This window comes from Melampsora larici-populina (genome assembly GCF_000204055.1).
Source record: "Melampsora larici-populina 98AG31 unplaced genomic scaffold MELLAscaffold_14, whole genome shotgun sequence".
Lineage (NCBI taxonomy): Eukaryota > Fungi > Basidiomycota > Pucciniomycetes > Pucciniales > Melampsoraceae > Melampsora > Melampsora laricis-populina.
Window position 1 is genome coordinate 62,893 of NW_006768778.1, and position 27,146 is coordinate 90,038.

Below are 27,146 nucleotides of genomic sequence, written 5' to 3' on the forward strand. Positions count from 1 at the left end.
ACAAAAAATTAAGTATTTGGTATCTATGACAAGGTTTCACTAATTCTAGATTGTTCTGCTGCACAATGCAATTTCTAACCATTTAAAATCCTACTGAATCATCTTTAACCTGTCATAAAAGATGCAGTAGAAAGAAGAGGAGGTGAAAATCAAATTATCATTTTGTTCATCACATTACATCTCATTTACAATCTCTGTGCATTCTTTCAAATGGGCATTCATCTCATCATATACACTGGTGAGGTTGTCAAGTTCTTCCTTGATGACAGACTTTATAAATTTATTACCATTGTTATCCCCATTCACTCATCTATCAGGGATTTGTGCCTTTGATCAAAGGCACAGATGTAGTATTTTTCGGCTATGCAAAATGATTAGAATTAATGTCAAAAATGATTAAAAATGCTATGTTAATGCATAAAAATGCACCATTAATGCACCATTAATGAAAAAAGATGCAGAATCGATGCAGAAAAATGCAGTGTTAATGCACATGCAGAATGAATGCAGAATTCCACCTTTTTCAATTTTGTTTGTCCTTCAGGTCAATCATTTTTCACTTGGGAAAAATACTACATTTGCCCAGTGTGAGATGCTTGGGGTGGGTATTGGGGTGGTAACCTAAAAAAAATACAGGGTAGTCAATAATGTGTTTCTCATATTACATACAAAACACACCTCATCTACGGAGTCCATCTGATCAGTGGGAGGCAATAGATTTTTCTGGTGTTCTTCAAGTATTTTTTGAAGAGACATAATGTTTTGCTGAAAAACCATTTCCTTGAAGATATTCTCAGATAAGTTGGGCCTGCCAAATATGCCGGCTTGCCACCCATAGAATAGGGGGTGTTTTGGTTAATGGAAGTTCAAAAGCCCTTTGTATCTCATGTAGTTCAACATATCTAAAGTGCTGAGGGTTGTTTCCCTACAAAGGTTTTCTTGCCCTCCTCTCCAAACAGTCAAAAAATCACAATAGGTGGTTTCAAGTCAATGAATTTACGGTATTTTACCGTCCAACAAGTTGTCCAATGTTGCAAAATATACCATAAATTTAAAAAAATTGGGACACCTGAAAAGGTGTCCCGAATGGTGTTGACCGTATATTTGCAGAAAAAAAACCCACCGTAAAATTTAAAAAACTTGTCTGTTATTTAAAAAGTTTCACAAAAAAATTCTGACTTGAAACCCCGTAATGTTTCTATCATGCAATATGGCTCAAAATCTGTGCCTGCTTGATCACCTGTCTTCCACTTTTGATGTCAAATCATGGAGATTTTCAAAACTTGATTTATATTGCACAGACAAGGTACAAAGCTCTACTGTAAAGTATAGTCTACAAACACTTCCATGACGGTTCTGGTGAGTGCCAAGGCTGTAATGCTAATACTGTGTACAATTCATGTGGTGGTTCACACTTTTTTTCAATGAATCTTTTCATATCCTTTTTGAATATTTAAAAATGAGCTCAGCAGTGCCAGGCAGCCAGGCTATCAGAGTCACTCAAACATCACAAGGTTCAAACAGCACTTGGTGGAGCCCCAAGGAAAATGGACAGAACAATTTCTCCATGCACATATAACAATATCTATGGTACTCCAGTATCTATGTAGCACTGCATACTTACTTTAAGTACTCCTTATTCTATGTGAGTGTGAGGTAGGAACTCTAGGATTCTAGGTTTTGATTATTTGGGAATCTCACCACCCACCTGTAAACTCTTAACCTTGCTAAATATGTACATGGTTCCTTCAAACAAGAACTTCACCAACACCATGTTGTTTCCTCAACCCTTTGAATCTCATTATCAATAGATTACTGAGATCCTCATTTTCTATGTTTTGGTTCAGGGAAATTTGAAACCAAACAATCAAAATGTGCTCTGATTCAGAAAAACTTGAAACAGAACTTGTTCACCACATTTCATTATCATAGAATCATAATTTCATCGCCTACCAAATGTCATTTTCTACACCCTTTCAATTCAAATTGTATCATATCCAGGTCGTTTGAGATGTTCATTGTGATCATTCTGATCTAGTCAAGCTAGGAACAAAGCCTGTTTTCAGAATAATCTTTATCAATATAATCCAGTGAGTATCATCATCTGGTTAATGGTGTATTGTTTGGCATTTATATGGAGATGATGACTTGAATGACAATGCAAGTGCTCACTCTAGATTTCTCCCTATTGCAAGAAGGCCATTTCTTCCAAATTGAATGTGAGCCTAAACTCGTCTGGTATCTCTTTGTCCAATTATTTCATTAAGTAATTTTGATTAATTTATTCTTTTATTTTTACAGTGAAGGATTATTGAAGCTTGGTCCTTTAATTGATTCCACAACCTGATATTTCCCTTATCAATTGGTTTTCATTCCTCTTCTTTAAATCTCTGGTAGATTGAAGAATCAGTTGTTTTGTTTGTTGCCTGTTAATTGAGTTGAATTTGTTTTGTCTTGAACAAAAATCTGGCAGATGGGAGAACTTGTCCCTTTCTGTCTTTTTGTTATCTCATTTTGATTGTTTTCATCTTTGAAAAATCTCTGGTAGATTGCAGGACCTGTGTTTAAATCTTTTCTTGTTAGGGTGGAAGGTTGATTTCTTCCATCTTTAACTCCTACATCACTTTCTTAATATCACTCCATTGATTTCAGTTGCTTTTTGTTAATACCACACACCCCACACAACTTTCATCAATTCATTGATTAAAGGTTCTTGATTTCAAGTCCACTCAACCTGTTTGCTGTATCATAAACACAGTCTTCTTCCCTCCTTGGGCTTTCCCTGTTCCCAGCTGTCTTGCAAATAATTATTTCTCAACTACAAAATCACGATGCAAACAAACTTGGCAGTTGGATCCAAATGCAAGCTTGCAAACACTGAATTTGCTGAAGTCTCAAGCAGTGAGTCCTCTGTTGGAAGCTGCAGGTTGCAACTAATCTGACACTTTGACTGTGATTGCAGGCCCACAAGTTTTGAATTTTTTAAGGATCCAAAGCACAAAGACAATAGGGGATTTCAAGTCAATAAATTTACGGTATTTTACAGTCCAAAAAGTTGTCCAATGTTGCAAAATATACCGTAAATTTAGAAAAATCAGGACACCTTTTTAGGTGTCCCGAATGGTGTTGACCGTATATTTGCAGAAAAAGAACTCACCGTAAAATTTGAAAATCTTGTCCGTTTTTTAAAGAGTTTCACAAAATTTTTCTGACTTGAAACCCCCTAATATGAAACCTACTTTGGGCAAAGCTGGCTTTGACATAGCTGGAAGAAAAGTTGGAGAGCGAGATGTTTCCAAGTTGTACAAGCAAAACTTCTTCAAACATTTCAAAGCTCACAAGGAAACCAAACATTCTACTCCTCATGACAAAGGAAGAATAAGAACCATCCAGCGGCGTAGTCAGACCTAAGCACACTTTGGCTCACCTGAAACAAATCTAACTCTGATTGTTCCGGAAGAGGAACAAGATCACTTGATTGGTTGACCAACACTGCAAGGGAACCCAAGCCCCATGCTGATAGTCCAAGAAAAGGTACTCTCGTAAACAAGAGATGCAATCTTGCAAATAAGTCAAAAAATCAGATTTCAAAGACCCTTAAATCCAAATTTTGGACAGCTGACAGGTTCAAAAATGGTAAGTGTCCGAAAGGGGTTTCAAGTTCTCTCCAATATTGGACCATGACGTTGATTTTGTCTCCTACTCTGCAAAATCATTATCCCAGAAGCTGAACAAGAGCAACCTCAGCTCTGCCCCAATCAGACGCACCTGAGGAAGGAAGTTTTTCTGACCTCAAGGACAAAGAAAGAAGCAAAAGTTCAAGTAAGAATGTTTGTTTCAAAATCTGCCCAGCCTTGTAGAGAAGCCAGAGACTGAAGTCCGCGCTAATACGTTTTGCTAGTCTAACAAGCAGTTGTAACACAAGCTGAAGACAAGGAATATCTTGATATTCCCCAATCGGACATAGAAGAAGAAGGTTTTTTAGAGCTGGATAAGAAACCCAGGGAAAATGCATAGGAAGAGAAGGGAAACCCCATAGGAAGAGAGCAGATTTGAAAGTAAGCAGAAGGTCTTGCTATAGTCCTTCTCCAGATCATATGAGAAACTGGAAAGGATTAAGATTTTCACCTGCTCCAGTGGAATCAGAACAGGATGCCAGGAGTGACATCAACAGTAAGGAATTTTACCTCTGGAACATTTCTGCCTTTTGCAGAGATGAGGGACTGAAGTCTGAGCTTAATCACACAGACAAATCCAACACTCCTTTTCTTACAACAAAAGTATTCCAAGGCCCCTTCAAATCTCTGCAGGTTGAGAATTTCAGCTGCTCATCATGTTCTAAAAGCATGTGGTTCAAGTTCTTGAAAGCAAACATCCAAGCGGGGAAAGACTTTCGTGCTGGAAGGCAAAGTAACTATAATGAAGGTTTCAGCAATGACTATCTACCCTCCAGAGACCAAGAATGCGATGGCCAGTTGTTTATCCCATCAAATTCAAAAAACAGAAATTGAATGTTTAGTCTCAGTCTAAGTTGAAACAGAAACCTTTAACCAAAGTCAAAAAATCAAAGCGCTTGACTGGTTGCCCAAAAAAATTCATTCAGCCACCACATCCATGTTATGAGTAGGCAATTTATCTACCAAAAAGAAACAAAGACAAAGTAGCTCTTATTGATGTCAATCCCAAATCAAGCAAAGATACTATAGATCTCCATGAATCCTACAACTTTCAAGACACCTGTCAAGATCAGAGATCCAGTGCTCTAGGATCAATTGAAAATCTAGAAGTAAAGGAAGGTCATTTGAAATGGAAAGCAAGAGGTCCAGAATCTCATCCAGGTACAAATGAAGGACCACGAGATTTTCAGGGTCCAGAGGGAAGGAAGCAGAAAGCAAAACAGACTTTTCCGAATTGTTGCGTTCCGCCTCAACAACACCTTGAAGAGAGAAGGGATGTTGATAATCAATTTGGGGAGTGTGCACTACAAAAAGGGCTGGAGCCAATCTTAGCAACAAACGGTCATCTGTTGATACACAAGCTTTTGATCATGTACCCATTCCAACACAGGATTTTGAGAACACAACTTTTGTTTTGATTTATCTAGTAACCACTCATTCTGAAGAAATTGAAAACATGGATAAAAAAATTGGAGCCTTAACCAAGAAGATGCACATGTACATAAACAGGACTGTGTCAAGACATGGTAAACCACACATATCTTTAGGGACCTTGTCAAGGGAAAGCTCACAAGAGATTGCCACTTGCAGGGCTGATAGGATAACAGCAAGTGTGGCCTTTTGTATGGAAGGGTAGGATATAAGATTTTCCCCACTGATCACTTCTGCATGAAACAGGTCTTGACCAAGATTGTCATCTGGACTCCATATGGGTGGAGGAAAAAAGGGGAGGGAGTTCCTGAGGGGGCCAGTGTTGCTGGAAATCAAGACTGGATTCAAAGCCTCTCCATCACTGAATTCCTTGATCAAGGAAGCACACCCCTTCCGGGGATCCTCTGAAACTCCTCTCCCTTCTACAGGTGATTCCAGCTTTCTGTATCCCAACGGTCCCGGCGGAGAGATAGCAAGTGGTTGGACCCTACAAATCATGCAGCGACTGGGGCTTAAATTGTTTTGTCTAGACTATGTTGGACTGCTCTCCTCAACCAGCAGCATGTTCTTGTTTGGTATGGCCGCCGTCATTCTCATCAAATTAGTAGAATCAATGGAATACATAGGATGCCACCCAGCTGATCTGAAGCCAAAGAAAGTGCTCTTGTCAATTGTGACCCATATCAGAGGAACTTGATTCAGAAAGTGAGTTTGCTCAAGAAGACTCACAATTTTTCCAAGGCCTGGCATAGCTATTGTGACAGACAGCCTGAATGAGCTCAATAACAACTGGAAGCTCAAGACAAAAGGAAACTTCTAAAAAAATCAAATCAACCAAGTGATGATTGTTCTCTTCTTTCCCATAAATATACAGAAGGCTAACCTATTCCATGTCCCACATATCCTTGTGGCCTCTCGACAATCCATTCTCTGGAGCTTCATCCTTTATTCTCTACAACTGCCTTTTTCTTTCTTTTGCTTAACTCTTTGCTAAGTGAGAGAAGGAGAAGTGGGCGGAGAGTTCTTGGCTCAGAACTCAAGATGTTTTAGAAGAAGGTGAAGTTTAACTCCTGGGGAGAGCTCACCTTTGGTGATGGTCCCTCGCCATCATCTTTGATTCCAGGAGAGTTCATCTTTGTGACTCTTCTGAAAAATAGTTCTGGGAACTCATAAACTTCTCATCAGGAATGTATTCCTCGCCTCTACTCTGTAGTTGCAGACCGTATACCTAGTAGGCCTAGATGTTGTTGTAAGGAGGGAGAGGTGGTTGAGGAAATAGATGTTATACAGTCATACAATTGTCGAGTTATTTGAACTCAGAGATAGAAAAGGTTTAAGATCAGTGAAAATAATTGGAAACGGTCAATGAGGACAGACACAAAATGCAGAGTCAAGTTATATGACTATTCTTTTTTATCATCCAACTTGTCTATCTAAATGAACTACAACATGTGGTTTGTCAATTGGAAAAGGAGTTGTTTCTCAACTTTCTAAAGGGTAAAGGAATGCTTTTGATCTGCCATTCTGTTAGTCATTGATGTCATGGGGGTTATGCTTCTAAACAAATGTGATTCCTCTTTTTCTTTCTGGACTGGTCTCACAAGATGTGCCTCTTGTGAGAAGTAATGCAGGAATGTTGCAGGAATAATGAGACTGACTTCAAAGACAAACAGGGAATGAAGCATTGCAAGGTCCAAATTGTGCAATGGAGATATTCCTGGAAGTTGGAACGAGGTTTTGACAAACGGGAATTGGGAGAAGCGAAAGTAAGGATTAGTAACACATAAGACATCAGGATGCAGTAAATCAAGAAAGAGGTGCCACAAACCAATTCAATCTGAGAAGTGATTCAAGAGTCTAGATAGGATTGTGGATTCCGTAGTAAAGAAGTTACGTTTGTGCAGTTGTTCCCTCTTCTCAGCTCAAGTAGTCATTTATTCATTTGTTACTTTCATCCAAGTTCATTATCAACAAAATATTTGTGTATACAAATACAGTTATTATTCTTCTAATAGTGTAGTATATAACAAATTTTTGTTAGCTCGTTGATATATTTCAGCTTCCTAGTGTTTCGCAGTCATGCAGCATGACGCTAAAATGATTAACAATAGTACTGCCAAGTTCGATGCTATTGATGACATCCTTATCCAATATCATAACGCTGGGGGTAGTAACAAGTTTGACATGCGCTGGTTGCGAGACCAAGTCGCCTCTATCTTTTCTCCTTCCGACCCCAACTTCATATATCACTCTTCCTCGGTCGCAAAAAGCGCTATCAGATTTGATTTGGGAGCGAAACGGCCAGTCTTTCCGGTCTCCGGGAAAGATGCTGTCATCCCACCGCCAGGTGAAGTCCTCTCCAGAGATCCTGTCGTCTTGGGTGAATATTGGTGGCCTCGGGACATCGAAGAAGAGCTATACTCCCCTCTTAAGAGTTTCGTCTTTGACCCCCCCGCTCAGGAGCATCTCCAACCTCTGGTTGCCTCCAGCTCCGGTTCGAACGCTGTTGTTAATACGGCGACTACAGCCAATCAACCTACGCTCCCTAATGAACCGGCTCTATTGGCAAGAATCCTTCCTAGAGGTGCGATTGGCCCAGGAGATAACTTCAGATCCCTATTGTCTCGTTCTGTCTCCTCAAGGAAATCTCGCCGCCAAAGTCCTAGGCATAGGCACTGTTGGGGTAAAGCTCCGGCTTCTCCTCCAAATCTTTCTCAAAAAGAAGGAAGGCCTCCTCAGGTTCCTCTCGGAAACCAGAGTCGAGGCACTCAGGAGCCGCTTACGCGGCTTCCTATCCTGGACAGGATTGATCATGGCCAACCCGTCAATTCCGCTACTCCTGGTCACAGAAATAAAGGAAAGCGTGTGCCAAGCGATCCTTATCTCCTCCTATCCACAACAAGAAGCATAGTCGTTACAGTAGTTCTTTGGAATCCTCTGTGCGAAGCAGGAAGCGTCACAGAAGTGACTCTTCTTCCTCAAGCTCTAGCGATTCCTCTGACGTCTTGTATCTCGACAACCGTAATCGTGACCACAAGAGCCCAACTTCTCCTGTTCCCAAGGAATCTGCTCTCGCTCTTCTCATGGTTCCTATTGATAGACTCAAGAACAGAAAAGCCAGTTCCATGTCCCTCATCATACAAAGCATGGGTAGAGAATACTCACAAAATTCCAAGAAGGCACTTTCACTCTATAACACCGGTCCCAACAAACCAGCCAGCTTACCCTCCTCAATGTCGAAAGATTTACTTGAGTATAAGTACATCAAACTCAAGAAACTCTTTGGGGAAATGTGTTTCAAACCTTCTTTGGAAACTTTTATCTTCAACAAAAAATCTAAGAGCCTCGATATCAAGGGCATTGTTGACCGCATTGATTTTACCAACATGTCCAATTTCCTTCAGATATTGGACATCCTTTGAGATGCTTATCATGCGGCCTTTTTGTCAGCCTCTGAATCCATCAACGATTACTTTGATTACATTAAATACCTCTGCAAATGGCAAGAGGAGTGCGATTGGCGCAACATCATGGCATTCGACGGCGTGTTGCGTCGGAAATTCTCTGAATACACTTTGATCACCTTTGGTGACTACAAAGCTCCAGAACTTAGAAGATTCAAAGCTCGAAGCCTTAACAAACCCTTGACTCTTGTCGGATATCCTTCTCAACCTTCTTTGTCGAAGCAACCAAAACAGGCTTCGGTTTCTTCTCAGCCTCGTGATTCTAAATCACAATCCAAAGCGAAACCATAATTGAAAAAGACCAAGCGGACTTCCTTTGATTATCCTCTTAAGGACTGTTCAGGCAAGCCTATGGCTGGTCAGCCTTGGAATCTTTGGAATGCTAGCGTCTGTCCTCACTCAGACAACGACTGCAAGCGAGCGCATCACGTTTGCAACAAGCTGGGATGCGAGCTTGATCACCGAGGAGGCCTCGTCCACCGATGTGCCTAACGCAAGAAAGTTCTTCCGGAACTGAGAGATTGATGCCCTTTCTGAAGGGTACTCAGCCTCAGTAACTTTCTCGCTTATGGCTCCGTCCAGACATCTTTCAAATACATACCCCTGTCAAAGTTAACCGTCTTCAAATTCTCCTTCGAAATCACCCAAACCGCCCTTTTGTAGATTCCATCCTCCTTGGTCTAACTGAAGGCTTTTGGCCGGTCTCGGATAAACCTTCAAACATAACCGCCTTCCATCCTAATCACATCTCAGGTCCAGAAGACTCAGTGGTTCTTATCAAAACCAGAGACGCCGAAATGTCTCTAAATCGTTATTCACCTCCTTTTAAGTTGTTACTTCCCGGTATGAAGGTCTCGCCACTTTGTTTAGCAACAAATCAAACCTCAGGCAAAGTGCGCATGCACCACACACATGAGTTATGGGAATCCTTCCCCTAACAGTCTCATCCAGCGTGACAACATCAAAATCAAACTCAATACAATCGCATCTTTCATCCCTTTCCTTTTATGGAGACACCACTTCAACAGGAAATCTTTGCTGTGGAAATCAGATGTCGATTCAGCGTTCAGGATCCTGCCAGTCTGCCGTCAGTGGCAGTACCGTCAAATCATATGTATCGACAATGCTTACCACGCAGACCGTTGCGTCAACTTCGGCTGTGCAAGTTCTCCTCATTTGTGGCGTTCATTCTTTTCTCTGGTACTATGGATTGCATTCTATGAGTTTGGTATTACTGAGCTTAACGCCTACATGGATGACTTGTGGGGAATTGGTTCTCCTACGGACATAGTCTCCTTCAAGGGCCATTTCATTCCGCTCAATCAGGCTAAGTTCTTAGAGCTTTTCGATTACCTCAACATTCCTTGGAATTAGAAGAAGCAAATCTTCGGTGCAAAACTAGATATCATTGGGTTTAACATTAACTGTGATGTTATCTCCATCACCCTCCCAGAGGAAAAACGCCTCGCTCTAGTCACGGCCTTACATAAGTTCCTTATTCCCAGATCCTAGCCCCTAGTCGCGTGGCAAAGGATCACTGGATGGGCTAACTGGGCAATCAACACCTTCCCGTTGGGAAGGTGGTCCATCCAGTCGTCTTGGGATAAGATAGCAGGAAAAACTCTTCGCAATGCTCAAGTCCCACGAAACAAGATGGTGTTCGAGGATTTGTCCTGGCTAGCGGATTCTCTGGAACTCTGGACCGGCCGTCTAGTTCTAAACTCAGTTTTTTGGAACCTTGAGTTAGCAGAACTTACCTTCTTCGTTGATGCATGCCCCCAGGCATAGGAATATGGTGTCCTAAGATCAACAAAACTTGGAGTCAAACCATACCCCCGCTATCTCGAGCAATCTACTGGGCGGAACTTTGGGCTGTAGTCTCAGCAATCAAGATCGCCGCTTCTAGGAAGGCCCACCGAGCCGTGATTTTCTCAGACAACAAATCTGTAGTCGGGTTCTTCAGCTCTCACTGCCCTATCAACTCAGTAAGAATCTTGTTCAGACATGCGGTTACCATCATGCTCAACGAGAACATGGACATTAAAGTCAGGCACGTAGCCGGTGAACGCAACAGAATATCAGATGCGTTGTCAAGACGACTCACGGAGTGTTCAGAACTCGATTCGCTCAAAATCCTCAATGAAATCCTCCCACCCATTGACCCTGCTCTCGACGGCGGCATTAAGTACTCTTCTCAATACTTCCACAATCTTTGTTTTGATGACAAAGGCAGCCAAAGTCAAGGCGACCACTCTCTCTTTCTATGAGAGAGAGCAGCTAAAGACTTCAGACCTGGAAAAGCGCCTCGAACCATCTTCTCTCACCAAGTACGAATCTGGCACTCGTCGGTTTGTACAATTCTGCATTGAACAAAATGTCCCACTTTTGCCAGACAAAACCACCCTCTCTCATTTCATCTCCCTCGTATCTCGCGAACTCCAGCCTAGCACAGTAAGTAAATATCTCACGGGAATTGTACACTGCCTACAAGAACAGTTTCACTTCGCGACAGAGGCACGTATGTCAAAAAGAGTTCGAAACACACTGCAAAGTTGTCAGAAACTTTTCTCTGATCCCATCAAGCCTGCATTGCCGATGTCGCTAGCAGAGGTTCAACTGTGCGGTAGAACATTTAACACCACGTTTGACGACATGCTCTTCAATACCATCGGGGGCATTGGTTTCTCAGCCCTTCATCGCTTAGGAGAACTCACGGATTCAGACACATTAACACTCAGAACTCCACGAAAGTCTATCAAGCGCTCATCTCTTCTTATCTCTTTGTGTGGTACAATCACAACTCATATCTTACCTTACCACAAAGGGGACCCGAAATACTTAGGGAGCGAAATTGCCATAGTAAACAGGGACTAGACGCAGTGTTTGACGGTGCACAATCAGGGCACTCCCTTCGGTCGAGCGGCGCCACAGCTCTAGCACAAGCCGGTCTACCCATGGAAACTATCCAATCAATGGGCCGTTGGTCAGGTGACGTGTTTAAATTATATGTTCGCGGACACCCGGTAATGAACACGTTCTCTGCGGAAAAACACATGTTATCTTCGGGTGCGACGCTTGGAGAGCAAGTCTCCTTTCCTGGCTCCTCTTGTGAGTCCAGATCTCAATCTTTTAAAGATTATCAATGTGCATGATTCTGATCATGCAACGGTTATTGTTTTTCTCAGCCAAGCGCGCACCTTGTGGCTTAAAACACTGGCTTCGCCACAACAGCCCAGTGTCCGTAAGTAGTTCTCAGCTAACTATCTTTTGTTAAAAGACACTAATTCCTTGTGATACAGTTTAGAACATCAGTTTCAAAACTTTCTACAATACCAAGACTATCAGTGGTTCCGCAAGGCATAGTTCTTGATTCCCAGCCAGTGAGTACCACATTCACTTCGTGAATGTCACTGCATTGAAATAGATGCTCATAGTACGCCCGATCATGTCCAACCCATCCTAGCTACGCCTTGATCAAAAAATCTTTTTACATACCATCATACGGTCTAATTCCAATAGCGGGAGGTCAGGGTCAGAGTTATTTAGGTAGTCTATTAAAATGTCTCTTTTCTCTTCAGGGTTACAAAAAGAAATTCAGGTCTCAGGACCGTAGTGCGTTAAACCATTTACTTAAAACCTTTTCGAAGTAAAACTAACTACCAGCTTGAGCGGAAACAAATTCCCATCTGGACCATGTGCTTCATTCTATAGACAAAGCAAGAGTTAGGGGCAATGCAGTGATGTTACAGCCAGGACACCAACATTGGATATGTACCCAAAGTCAGGAGAATTGAATCAGAACTTGGGTCCCGCCAGATGAGATTTATAGAAACTGTCTCTCTGAACCTTACTACAAGAAACTCAAACCTTGGAAGAAGTGTAACTAGGGGAGTGCATGGCTTTCTAGCTACATGTCTGAGTGACGAAAAGTAGTTTGACAATTTGATGGGAGAAAAGAAAACATAATCAACTATACACACTATTATATACTGATCATCAACATGTTATAACATCTAGATTGTTCTTGTTTAACATCCATTTTCTCTTATGTCAAATTTCAGAGAGTGTGACAAAAGGTCTCACAGAATGACAGATACCAAAATTTGGCGGGATCTGTTGTTTGTCGCAAATATCAAGACAGACAGAGCAACAAAACAACAGATCACACCAAAATCTTGGTATCTGTTGTTCTGCAAAACCTTCTGTCAAATTCTCTGAAATTTGACAGAAGTCATATCTGTACACCCTAAGTGGGTCCGCAGGATTAATCTTCCCAGGAGTATGCAGAATCTGGAAGTGGAATTGAGTTAGATAGCTAGCCCATCTGGCTTGTCCGAGTGAAAGCTTCTGCAATGTCATCAAATATTGCAGCTTAGCATGATCTGAGGAGACTGTGACAGGTTGTTCAGTGCTTGTTAGCCAAGCGCACACCAATCCCCGTATGATTCCACGACAACGTCGAGTTCCTGTTCATGAACCTGTCAGTTATGCTCCAAAGGGGTCAGCTTACAAGACAAAAAAGAGCTCTAGAACGATCAGAATCAAAATGTGAGAGAAGACGTGCAGTAGTAAAAGCTTTCAGTTAAATATGAAAAGCAGAAATGCACTCAGTGGAAGTCAAAACATTTACCACATTGACCCCATTCCTTGTTAGTGCAGTCAAGGATGAAGAGAGAGAAGAAAAATGATGTATAAAACACCCATAAAAGCTGGTAAAACCTAAGAGTTAATACAATTCTTTTGAGTTAGTAGGATATGACCACTCAGCAATGGCACTCATTTTCTTGGGATCCATCTCCAAACCATCAACAAAAATGACAAAACCCAAAAAGGTCACTTCCTTTGCATAGAATTGACACTCATCAAAAGAAACATTTACTTTGTGATCTTGAAGACATTGAAGAACTTGAGAGACATGAACAGCGTGATCCTCAGACAACTTTGGGAAAATTAGCATATCAGCAATGTAAACAAAGCATGTGACGCCTAAAATTGAATAGAGCATTGAAAACAAGCCTGACCATTGTCTAATCCAAAAGGCATAGCAAGGCATTCATAGAATCTCCAAGGCATCCCAAAGCCCGTATTCCATTCATCCCCCTAACACGTATAAAATTCAAAGCCGAGCTCAAATCTACCTTGGTGAAAAATCTACAACCAGTAATTTTTGTAATAGGATCACCCACAAGTTGAATTCAAAAACTATTGCAAACTGTCATTGAATTGAGAGATCTGGAATCAATACACGGTTGATTATTCTTTCTTGGAACCTTAACACAACAAATTGGTGACACTGCCAATGAAGAAAATGATTGAATGTTGCCTTGCCTCAGTTGTTCATTGATGTATGACTTAAGCTTCACTTCCCAACGGACATAGACCTACCAAAAGTAGGCACAGCACACAGTTTTAAATTGATGGCCATATCAAGGCGTCTCATGATGTGGTGGCCAGGACACAGGCTCCTGTGGTTTGAAGACATCAGCATAGTTAACAAACTGGGCAGGAAAAGTGTAAGGAGGAGTAGTGGAAGACATTTGATGACAGTGGGATTTTGTAAAAGAAGATGGTGAAGCAGAGGCCAACGGAGTAGGCAAAGCAGGGAGTGGAGTGATTTACCAAGCAACCTATGCCCAGCAATTGGTTTCTCCAATCTCAACAAAGGACCAGTTCCTCTCATCCATCCATTGTGAAGCTTGAGCCAATCCACACCTAAAATCGCATTGTATCCATCCAAAGTCTTGGTTTCTTGGATTGAAAGTCATGATTTTCATGTACTCCTTGAAGAAATAAATAGCCTTCCCATTCATGGGTCACCAGACCATCCCTTCTGTTCAACCCATCAAAGGTAACACAAGTGATTGGGAATGGCCAAAGCTTATAGCAGGTCAGACTGGTGGCTGGGGTTCAGAGTGAGACTGCTGGGAAAGCACAGGAAACGGAACCATCCCCAAATCTGTAACCTGTTTAGATGCCAGAACAGCCAAAATTTGCAAATCTTTGAGAGTAGCCACCAAGACCCAATCTGGATGTTGAATCACCCTACGTAGGATGTGATTCAAGGCTTTTTAATAATCATCTCACAACATGATGTTGTTAAGCATAAATTGATAAGCCAGAGAATTAAATTAGGTGTTAAAATGAACCAATGATAGGTTTGTCTTGCTTCAAAGATTGCAGTTCCTTGAGGAAAGTCATGGAAGGATATTCGTCATCAAAGTGTTCAGCCATGTAATCAAAGGAAGCCTCCAGAGAAGCGAGATTAGGAATAATGAAAGGGAGATCTCTAGAGTTATGATTGATGGCACATTGGAATTTTGCCAAAGCAAGCTGATCCACCGTTCTTGAGCAGAAGGACCAGGGAACAATAACGAAGCACCGCCCAGCAGATACTATGTGAATCATCAAGGACACAGGATTGATGAGAGATAACTATATCACAAATCACGGTAATGAACAAATCCACATGTCAAGCTTCTCCATTGAACGAGATGTTACCCGGCGGAGATTCAACACAAGAGACCTGCTGAGATGATCAAACTGACACTAACTGAATATTGAGCTGTGTGACATTATCATCATGAACAGCCAGCAAATATTGCCTTGAATTAGCAGTAGTTGTAGCCAGCTCTGATCACATCAAAGATAATGCATCCAAAATTCAATGGCCAATGCGCTGGTCAAAGTCACCAACACGCATGCAATTGCGCAACATAAAACCCACACATTGATCAAGAACCCCAGATCATACACAGTCTTGAAAAGTGACCGCAAATTCGAAAAAGAAGGTGCGTGCAATCTCATCACGTAGAGCAGCAATTTCCCCACAGGACAGTGTAACAGTATTCACTGTGGAACGGTCCAAACAAATTTCTAAAGTGGTTCAAAGAGATTGAAGCGTCGAAGTACATGACAATCCGCAAAGGATTGTTCATCAGTCAAAAGGACAACCGGTATATGACCAGAACCTGTAGAATGGCAAGAAGTCATTGAGATCCAGAGAAAAATACAATATTCAATTGCAGAATATATTGAGAAGTTGAGGTACTGTCCCAATAATCAAAAACGGAACCAGGCATATTTGAAAAGTAAAGGCAAAGATCAAGCTCTAGACAAGGTGTGTCCGAGATGTCAATCAATAGAAGATCCATGATGTGCTGTGATAGTGCGGTAATAAAGTTAAACCAGAAAATTGTGATAAACAATGAAAAAGAGACATAGCCAATATCCAAAAAAGGGAGAATGACAAACTCCACACACATGATATGATGAGGGACCATATGGAAACATCAACACATATATAAACAGAAAACAACAACCCTAATTATGCACCGCCAAAATAACCTAATCAACAGTCACCGTGTCCGCCATAAATGCGCCGGACGTCCGGTGAGCTCTGCCTACAGCAGATGTTCGGTTTTTCTACAATCTTTGTTCTACAATGTTAGAATGACTGAGCCTCGCAGTAGCCACTGCTCACTGAGCCAGCTTCAACTTCCGCGTTTAACTCAGTCATATTCAAGCCATCTCACTGAGTGGACTGGACACCACCTGAAGTACCATCTTTACCATCACTCATTGTTCAAATTGTATGTATGTGTAGTTCTATCTGAGCATTTTTCGAAGATCCTTGATTAACGAGCACTATCCTTATACTGACCAAACAGAGTTGTTTGTGGCATGTGAGATATCTAAACTTATCAAAGTCCCACGCTCGCGCATCCTTGCGAGGCGTCGAGCGAGGGACTTATGCCAAACTTGCACAAACTCCTTACTCAGGGTTGGAGGCTTTTGCAGGAGAGCACCTTCAAACCCCTCTACTGCCTTTTCCTTCAAGTAACGGAACTCTGGACCCAAGAAAAAAAATGTTCACAGGTCTTTTGCACACATTGTACATGTTTTTTTTCCCCGAGGAAGTTGCTCCCCTCATTCCATAAAATCGTCTCAAAGTTTCTAAAAAACTTTCACCTGTAACATGTAGCATTGTAGTGTCACTGCTGCGAGTGTTAAGTATCTTTTGTTTTTTCTATTTTGTCCAAGTAAGATAACACTCGAGTCACAAAAATTGTATTGGGTTTGATATGGATCAGAGAATAGTAAGTCGACATCTACTTTCATTGATGGGTCATTAGATTGGTTAGCAGTTAAAAAACAATCTTTATGACATTTAAACATCGATCTGTGGAAGAAAAAGAAAGCGAACGATTCGGTTTTGAAACCCATCAAATCTGGATATCAATTTCTTTAAAAAAATTTTATAAAAGATAAAAAACTCGATGAAAAAAGAATTGAAGATCTACTTTACCTTAGACTAAAAGCAAGTACACGAGAATAAATTTGTTGAATAAAAGTAGATTCTAAATGAAGATTACCATGATAAAGATCCCAAGGATTAGCCAAGACCACAGCTGTTCTTAAGATACTGGCTTCATCAAAGTACTGACTAGCACCCGTCTTCTATAGATGAGGCGAGGATTAATTCCTAAAGCATATACAGTTTCGGCACGAGTTTTGTCGTGTTTTCTCCTCCGCAGTCTAGCTACATAAAGCTCACACATGTTACATCTACATACAAATTTTTAGAAACTTTGAGACGATTTAAAGAAAGGAGGGGAGCAACTTCCTTGGGAAAAAAAACATGTACAATGTGTGCAAAAGAATGGCGAACAACCTTTTCCTTTGGTCCAGAGAACCATTGCTTGAAGGGAAAAGCTGTAGAGGCCTTTTAAGGCGCTCTCCTGCAAAAGCCTCCAACCCTGAGTAAGGAGTTTGTGCAAGTTTGGCATAAGTCCCTCGCGAGGATGCGCGAGCGTGGGACTTTGCTAAGTTTATGAGATATCCTACTATTTTACTGTATTACTGTTGAAACGTGAATCCATGATTGTACTGATTGTACAGAATTTAATAAATCAACCCGCTTCCACCTGTAGCTGAAAGTTGACTACATAGCTGTTTTTCTCATCGATTGGATTCCATCTGATTCAACTTCTTTAATTGAATCTTTCATTTCTTTTAATAATTTCTGATTGAGTTCTTCTTCATGTTTTAATGATTCGATCTTCATCTTACGTTCTTCTCTTTCTTGATGAATCTTTCTTTGTTTCATTCGAATAAAACTACGTTTATCAACACTACAGATTGAAATTTAAAGGAAGATAGTGATGATCAGGAAGGATTTCGATTCATAGGAAAGCAGAAGAAATCTTGACTTACTTTGGATGAACTTCAACGTCGGAATCATCCGAGAGCTAAGATGATAAGAGAAATTAGAGTCAGTTTCCATATCAATAAGCTTGATATGATGTTGGATTAGTTCACCTCAAGAGCATCCCACTTTGAATAATTGAGAGGCATCTTCAAATCGCAATTCGAATTCGAATGATATCTCGTCACGTTATCATGATACATGTTTATTATTTCTCGGGCCCATTCTTTTGAAGTGAATGAGCCATGTGATCTCACCCCCTCGAACTCTTTGTCAGTTCTTGAATATCTTGAATTTTTGATTCAAGCCCCTAAGGCGTGTTCCTAGTGAGTGCGGTAAGAACAACCATCAAAGGGCACAAGATTGGTCCTGAGCAGCTCACGACTCAACTACCTGCGCCAGCGGGTTTGAGTGAGCAGACGTGAAAGTTACAAAGGTTCGGCTAACCTTGCTTAGCTGAAGGTCACGCGCCTAAAGCGGGCGCTTTTTAGCGAATACTCGAAAATGCTGCACTTCTGCTGGACTTTCAAGCTCACCGGGCGTCCGGCGCACTTTTGGCGGACACGGTGAGTTGCAATTAAAACAACCCCTCCATCACAATCTACAGTAAGGCAATAAATACAAGTAAATTTACAACAAACAGACACAACATAGAATCACATGTTTGTGTAAAATAAATGGAGAAATCCCAATGAAAAAGAAAAAGAGAGAAAAAATATGCCAAATAGAAAAAATATATGCAACACTAGCTCCAATGACTCAATTATACTGTAAGGACTCAGTTGAACTCTGGGAAAGTACATGGCTCTCTAGGTGCTTGTTTGAGTGACAAAAACTACTTTGATAATTGGTTGGAAGAAAGGAAAACATAACAAACTATACACACTATTTATTATATACTAATTAACAACATGTTATAACATCTACATTGTTTTTTTAACATCTATTTTCTTCGTCAAAACGGTTCCCTCAACAATATTTGAGAAGTATTTTTGAAATATTACATAATATATCCCAAACATTACAAGAAGGCTGAGATCAAGATTATCAACCAGTCTATCTTATCAACAGTAAGGGAGTTGCTAGCTCGAAATCTTTTACCACAGCCATTTTAATCTACATTTAGATTGTCGTAGTCTTCTGTTCTTGGATTTTCATATCCTCTACTTGCTATCATGGTCAATCAAATCAAAAATTTATGAAGGTCCAAGCCTCCTGCTTCCCAAATTTAGATTTGCTCTTGACCTGACTGCAAGATAAAACTTCACTTGAGACTCAAGAAGGAGACTTAAACTTCAGTAGCCAGAAAATTTGTCGGGAAAGTTAAGTCTGTCCCAAAAAAGTTTGACTTGAGAGCTTACAAGCCCAACAGAAAGACTGTTATGGAAGATTTTGCCAATGTCTCTAAGCTTTGTGTGATACCTCCTTGCTCAACTGCCTCCTGCAGCTCAAGCATTCTGCTTTGCTTGAGCCGCCAAGAGGTTGTTTAAGACATAGAGATCAATGGATGTCCGTTGACTGATGCACTGCATTACAAGCGCCTGCTTGGGACCCAATTGTGTAGGTACATAATTTGACAGTGACTTGGGAAATTGAGTTCCTAGGCTATGTGGTGAAGTAAGTACCCTTGTTTGTCCAACAGGGACCAATTCAAGTCAGAATGTTGAGAATTTGGTTAAAAAAAGAATTAATGCCTGAGGTTATCCCAAGGATAACATGAGTAGATTACATAGGCTCACTCTCCAAAATCTCCCTGTGCACGCTTGGCTCTCTAACTGCCAAGGAAATTGACAGCCAGCTTTGACTTGGAAATTTTTCCAATGTCTCCTGAGGAAGCACAATACTGTGTCTGCTCCAACTGTAGCAAACTTGCACATTATTGAAACAGTGTTAAAGCTTTGCAAGTCTTGCCCACAGCTTATAGCATCAATTGACTCATCAACAATTCTGATGTCTGTAATTGCTCAAGCATGGCCAACAAAGACTACTCTACTTCAATGCTTGAAATGCCCCCTGACCCTGGATGCCCTGTTGATGTAGCCTCCACTACTCTACTTCCCCTTCTTCACAAAGTCCAAACAGCTGAACCCTCAGGAGGCCAGGAGGGAGCCAGTGTTTATGATGCAAGTGAGTGTTTCACAAAACTTCATCTAATTATCTCCCTTCCATCAGCATGCTTAGTTGTTTCATTTCCAATGATTCTAGGTGATCTAATCAGTCACACACTGGGAAGCAACAATCTAATAATATTTCACACATGTCTCATTGCTCCTTGCATGGCAATCTTTGGCCACACATTGCTTGAGAAATATTTGTGGCTGTTACAAGCACAAAAGAACAATATGGAAATTCACATCACTTCTTTTGGGTTGAGCCCCCAGGATACAAACCCACTTTAATACAATACAACTTGCATTGCAGTGGCTACCAAACAAAATCAAACAGTTGCCGTCAAAGTCTTGGTCAAGTAGGTCACAGCGCAGAAGCCTTCTGCTCATTATGCTACCTTCATCTGTGGTAAATTAACAATATAGATCAGAGTGTGTGGATCCCAAGAAATTCAGAGGAACACAGGCTCTGGACAACTGTGGCTCATGATGCAAAAACAACTGCAGAAAATCAAAGAATCTTCAATGAACATGATGTGTGTTATTCCGTCATCCTGGAGTTAGACTACTGGAGGGGTACAAGCTGTCACATCATAGATTCAGATCATACCACTATACTACGACTGCTAGCTTTCCACATCACAGGATTTTGGGCAATGTCTGAAGACTTCTTGAACAGTCTGCCTACAAAACCGATGACAACCGTTCAAATTTGTGATTTTGTGGTGCGTCCTAAAAGAAGAATGCAAACAAATCCTACTGAGCACCAGGTGAACAGGAATTAGGAGTCTTCATGGTTAATGGTTAGCTAGGCAAGTGCATGTCTTCAGGGGATGATTCCTTTGCTCCACTCAATAATCAATTGGGATGGAAGCTACTTCCATCCACCCAACAATGGTAATTCCTTTGACATTACTCCTGTTCACCTGAAAAGCTGTTTCTTATCTACATTCTTTGTGCTCACTTGCATCTCAAGACCTATCAGCTTGGTAATTACCAAGGTTGGGGAAAGTTGAAAGCTGATAGATGGTGAACACTGGTGTCAGTTTGTCTACCTCTCATTTCAACTGTGCTGTATACTGAAGAGAGCCAATCAAGTTCAGCACCACTGCACAACTCCCCTCACTTAGCCAGTCTCACAAACCTTGCTCTCAAAAGATGAATGAATTCTGAATGTGTTGAAAAGTATTGAAAGCACCCCCACACCTACCTAGAAGGATGTCTCAAGTGTTTCCCTTGCTTAGTGCAGAGCCACCACCTGGCAATTCACCTAGCAAATTTCCTTGTGAAATTTGGACTAGTTCAAGCTTGGTGGTCTACCCTTGTGAGAGGTTGATGGTCTCAATACTGAAGGCAGCTCACAATTATCACCTGGGTAAGTGCAAAACACATATCTCAATATGACATTCAGTCTTCCAATCCAGAATCTGATGTTGTACTTAGAATTGTTTTATGACAGGTAAGATAGAGATATCATTTGTGAAAAGCAATTGTCAAATGGGCAATCCGGCAGCCCTGCTATGCAATGCGACTAAACTCCCAGTTTCATTGAGATCTTATGTCATACACAAAGCATTTTGATCCACAGGAATTTGTGGCTGAGGCCTCCGATCTCTACACTTCTGGAATACTTGATGATGAAACTTTAAATCACTCGGTTTTACGGCTAAATGAAACACACACTAATAATCAATAATGGATATCTTCTAGTGACTGGTGCAATATGTCCAGGAGGAAGAACAATTGACTCACTGGTCTCTTCTCAAGCTCAGTTGAAGACCTGATAACCCGGTCCTGAGAATCCAAATTAGGTTGAATCACCGTCATCCAAGCTCTTTTGAATGCTCGGGACCTGGCTAGTCTGAGCTCAGCCTGCTAGGGCCATTGAGACGCTGATCACCTAGCTATTGTGTAGGCTTGGTAGCCTGAGCGTGGCCTCATAGCCAGGTGGTCAGCACCCAAAAAAGCTTGGATGACTGGAATCACAGCTAATTTGGATGCTGACCCCCTGTCTATCAGGTGGGCAACATCACTTGCTCTGTCTTTGTTTTTTGATCCTGATAACCTTGGTACTGATTGGAATCGGATCCACTGAATCCAGTCCTATTAAAGAGAGCAGTAAATGGCTGTTACATGTATAATGTCCAAATCAACTATTTGCGTATCATTGTATCTTTTGTAATTTTCCCTGATCAGCTATCTTTTTCACTCTGCTGTCAATCACTACATGATCTTCAAAATGTTTTGACTTGGTCAATTTCAATCATTTAAACTTTACAATGAGAGACCAATGTAAAGATTGAAACTGATAGTGATATGTTTCATTTTATGTAGCCTATGCATCAGGATCCACCCAGGTGTTATAGCCCTGTGTAACAGATAAGCACCATACTTCCAGGGGGACATCATCCACTATGTAACTAGCCATCCCACAATGAACTTGAGCAGAATAGAAATAAAAAGGATTGAGGATACATGAGTTATGTTCAAAGTGATTAAATTTCCATCCCTTTTGCCTGATTGCTTGGTGTTTGACCATATGAGTCTTGGTTTGAAGAATTGCACAATCTCCATTGTGACAGTTGTGCTGGAAATTCAAAGGGTAGTTGTTGTCCTAATCCAAAATTAGGTCAGCTTCTTATGTTTCAGAAAAAGAATCATGGCCTCAAAACACACACTTTAAGCTGAACCCACACCTTATCCTCATGTTTTCAAAACTCTTTCATAGAATAAAAGAGCTGGATTACTGGGACGGACTGAGTGCAGAAAATTTTGATTCAGCCTGGCAGTCAGTTAGTGTGGTACCACTCCATACAGCAACGACACATCCAATAGATTCATTGACAGTGTTGGCGCCAGTTGCTTGTCACCTCTCACATAGAGTTAGATATCAATATTTGAACCAAAGAAAGATAAGGTTATTAGACAAACACATACAAATGCATTAGCCTTGACCTTCTGATTCTTACTCAGAATATCTGTTTCAGCAGATTGCCATTCACATTGAGGGAATACTCTCTTGAGTTGTTCTGAACAATCAGAAGCATTCTTGGAATCTGATTTGAAAATGGTCACACAACCCAAAATAGGAGCGTGAATGTTTGAGTGAGAAGATAAATGATACACTTACACATGAACTTGATTTCAGGTTTCTTGTTCCAATCAGGAACAAAGCCTAAACCCTCCTGGATGGTTTCCTTGTTTTCAAGCGACTTCCAAACCTCTGGTCCAGCTTGAAGAGTTGCTGAACAACAAATGAAACTGTCAGTATTCCAATAATTTCAACCAAATGAAGTCACAGATGAGACCTACTTCTTTCTGTTTGAATTTATACCAGTCAATCTTCTGATCAGCGGTAAGTATTGTTTCTAAATCGGGTATCCAAATTACTGCAACACTCATATTCAGTGAAACTACCTATATCATCATAAACTTCACTTTCATCACTTCCACACAGAGAGTTCAACAAAGACTCACCAATCTTGTCAATGTTGATGAAATTGTCAAACTTGTCTGTCTCTTCATCTGATCCATTCAATTCACAATTTGATTTATTTGATTTCTCAGAATCATCAGAATCATCAGTTGATTCATTAGAAGTCAACTGATTTGTACATCTCATCATTAATAGCATTCTGTGTAGCACACAAGTCAGACGCTAGTGGTGGTAGAACAGGTGATCAACGCGCAGGTAGTTGATGTTGACACACGCTGTGGAAATCAAAACATGTCTACTTTTCATATTCTCTAAAGACCTCATTTTCTTTTTGAAACTCAAAGTTTTCTTTTATATTGAAGATCATCTTTAACATCATAGTTTAATTCTACATTTTATCTTCAAGATCATTTTTTTATAAACTCGGGTTTTTTCATTTTTTCATTTTGGATCAATTTTAATATACACAAATCAATTTACAATCAGGTTATTACAATTCAATTTCAAACAATTCCTTCAGTTTATTTTATTTTATTTCAAGATACACAATCAGAAAACGTCTTAAAATATTATAATCAAAAGAGAAAAGACAACATTAAATAAAATAGAAGAAAATACATAGCAACAATTAATTAAATTAAATCAAAATCAAATTGAAGTAACTTAGCTAGTGAAAGAGGAACTAGAAAGAAACACAGATGCGAAATTACTTACAAATCATAATTGAAAGATCCATCAAAAGAAGCTTAAAATTGAATCAAAGGAAAAGGAAGATTGGTTGATTAGAGTGAGAGAAAGTGCCGAGAAGTTACTAAAATCAACTTAATTAAACAAGTATATTACATCAACTCGACCAGCTAGATCATTAGAAGAACAATGATGCAATCTATTTGGAATTAATTTAAATTAATAAACAAAATCAATTACATACTAAATTAATTAGTAATAGATCAAATTGCGTATCAAATCAATGAATTCAAATTATTAAATTAAACAGAAAAGTTGAAAGGAATCAAATGAAAGTGACAAATTGAAATGAAAGAGAACAAACAGATGAGTAAAGAAAGAATAGGAAGTGACATGAGAAAGGAACTTACATACAAATTGAAATATGTAATAGGGGTTGCGGGAGAGGAAAGTAGTGTGTGAAAGCGTCAATCTTATGTAAATTGGGGGGATAGGAGACTAAATTTGCTAGACAGTGTGATGGTGCGAATAGGGAGATGAAAGGTATATAAGGAGGGGGTCTGGAGGCGAAATTTGGGGAGTTTGAATTGTCCAATTGTTCAATTTGTCCAAGTGTGTGTGTGTGGGTGCTTATTGAGTAGTTTTTTGTTAGTGTTTTATTTAAAGTGTTAAAGTGTTTAATTCAAAGTGTCCTTTAAAAGTATTAGGCTTTTACAAGTGTTAGTTCTTAGTTTTGAAGTCTGAACAAAGAAAAAGTCTGAGTTAACTATCTAGGAAAGATAGTAATCAAATAGTAGTATCTGTGTTGTGTCTCAAGTTTTAGTGTAGTTCTTATTTTTTTTAGTGGTTTTTTTTGGCAAATAAACTTCAATCATCTCAGCTCTATCTGTAGAAGTTTAATCAACTTCTATCCTCATCACCATCATCAGTCTTTTAATTTTTTTAGGCTTCTTTCATGATCTTAGTGTTGGAACTTTTTGAAAGTCATTGGACTGTGAAGCACAAGTAATTATTTGTGTAGTGTTGTTTTATACTTTCTTCAACCCTAGTCTATTCACTTTAAGTGTCTAGAAGCCTCTGGTGACCACTCAGTACTGTCTTTGGACAAGTCAGAGCTATTTCGGACCTAGGTTTGGTACTGATTTATCAGTAGAAAGAATAAAATAACATTATTACAAGTGTTGGTTGTATGTAGCAGGAAAATTTGTTTTAGAATTGCACTCCTCTGCTTTGAACTTAGAGATTTCTAAAGGTTGAGGGCAGCTTAACTGCACCTGTTGTACTTCCATTCTCTCTGGCGGTACTTCATCCCCTCTCCGGCTCAGCCTACGCTACACTGCGTAGGAGTTCTACATCTGGTGACTCCACTGGGGCGATTCGAAACAACCTTTTCCGGCTTTGCAGGTGCTCATCCGTCAACATTGTTTCTTGACATCTCAACCGGTCAACTTTTTCTCATTCATCAAATCATCAAATTCAATTCAATAATTATATCTCGTCACTACATCTTTGCAATTCATAAACTTCTCAATTCTCATTATGTCATCTCAAATTAAATCTAGTCAAGGGATAGTCTCAAAGCCTTTGGAATCTACTGGAAGTAATAGTGGTAGTAGTGGAGGTCAAGAAGGATCAAAAGGGGGAGAGAAGATGTTATATAGGGATAAGGAGGAAAGTGGGGAAGATACAGATGATGATGGTATGGCAAAGGGTGTAAAATTAATTGTAGAAGAGAAAGTGTCAATGGACAAGGGAGAAGGAATGGTTAAAGAGGGGGGAATTACAATTCAAGAAGCGGAGGATTATTTGAAGGAAGCTAGGCTTGAAGCAGAGAATATGGAAAGGGTATTGAAGATGTTAAAAGATGCAAAGTTAAAAGAGGCTAAGCAGGAAGAAAAGAAGGAAAAGAAGATCAAGAGTAAAACTAAAGGAAAAGGAAAAGGCAGAAAGTATTATAGTGACAGTAGTAGTAGTAGTAGTAGTGAAGATAGCTCAAGTTCGGAGGATGAAAGTGAAGTAGAAATCAAGATGAAGAAGAGTAAAAAGAGTAAGAAGAAAGTTGTGAAGATTGAACCTCAAGATTCAGAATTTTCACATGACCAGTTTTAACTTGTTACGTACTTCCTGTTTGTATGACTTGACTACCCTGTCCACAAAAGCCTTGTATTCTGATCTAGTCTTTCCCACTTTCTGAATGATGACATTTTTAACCACCAGCAAGTGCTGCATTGATTTGACATGGAGAACCGAATCCAGTTGTCATTGATTTATCTGGTTGCCTCATTGATGGAATTGTTTGATGAGTCTCATCAGAGGCCCATAGCATTGAACTATAACCTTTACAGTACCCAAGATCACTTCATTGAAACATAGCACTCCCAATGGATCTGTGTTTTCCTTCATCATCATGATAGAGATCCTCAGTTGCTTGTAGAATCTGACTGAAGAGGCTTGAAGTGTATGGACTGATATAATTATCCTTAAAGGGTTTATTCCAAAATACTTCTTGAGTGACTGGAATACTTGAAAAGACTGCTTGCTTATTTATATCCCTCGGGGGACCATGCTTCATTGGCAAAAGACAACATCTTGGCTGGAGATGCAACCAGCTGTGACAGGAGCAAATGTGATGAAGACAACCAGATACTTGTCAAATTGAAGAATCAGTCATGTCATTGATTGCATACACACTTCCTCAATGCTAGATGTCATTTTCACATCAATGATATCAAATCCAATTGATTTTTTTTTCAAATTTCAATTGATATATCTCTCATATCTAGTAGCCATTCCTAAGGTAGCCTGATGAGTATATAAATAGCCCATTGTAGACCATCACCTCTCAAGATAAGTGAACAATCCAATCAGGTTGATGCTGAGTTATCTCAGAGACACAAAGGAAAGTGTTGTACGTATCTGTAGTTGATACAGATTACATATCTGTAGTTGATCAGATATCATCAAATTACTTATATGATGTGTATGTAGGTATGTGAATTTCTCCATCTTTCTTCTTTGCTCACAGCTAATTCCCTTCATCATTGTTAATCATCTCAAATCAAAGTCAACCTTTTACTATATGATTAACTTGTCAACGAGGATACTCAAGAATATAGTTACCCAATACCAATGACACAT

At 40.1% G+C, this 27,146-nt stretch overlaps 3 protein-coding genes across 3 annotated transcripts; 1 reads left to right on the top strand and 2 right to left on the bottom strand.

Moving 5' to 3' along the window:
• Positions 1–4,595: 4,595 nt before the first annotated feature.
• On the bottom strand, positions 4,596–6,241 carry MELLADRAFT_105509 (uncharacterized protein; the record flags this gene model as incomplete). Its single annotated transcript, XM_007409109.1, has 4 exons — positions 4,596–4,636; positions 5,249–5,595; positions 5,838–5,860; positions 6,194–6,241. The coding sequence occupies 4 exons, from the start codon at positions 6,239–6,241 to the stop codon at positions 4,596–4,598; spliced, it is 459 nt and encodes a 152-aa protein (XP_007409171.1).
• Positions 6,242–7,292: 1,051 nt separating this feature from the next.
• Positions 7,293–8,863, top strand: MELLADRAFT_105510 (uncharacterized protein; the record flags this gene model as incomplete). The annotated part of the gene is made up of 2 exons (XM_007408828.1): positions 7,293–8,367; positions 8,559–8,863. 2 exons carry the CDS (start codon positions 7,293–7,295, stop codon positions 8,861–8,863), a joined length of 1,380 nt encoding a protein of 459 aa, XP_007408890.1.
• Positions 8,864–17,513: 8,650 nt separating this feature from the next.
• MELLADRAFT_85376 (uncharacterized protein) lies at positions 17,514–17,926 on the bottom strand (the record flags this gene model as incomplete). Its single annotated transcript, XM_007409108.1, has 3 exons — positions 17,514–17,703; positions 17,786–17,820; positions 17,891–17,926. 3 exons carry the CDS (start codon positions 17,924–17,926, stop codon positions 17,514–17,516), a joined length of 261 nt encoding a protein of 86 aa, XP_007409170.1.
• Between the last annotated feature and the right edge of the window lie 9,220 nt (positions 17,927–27,146).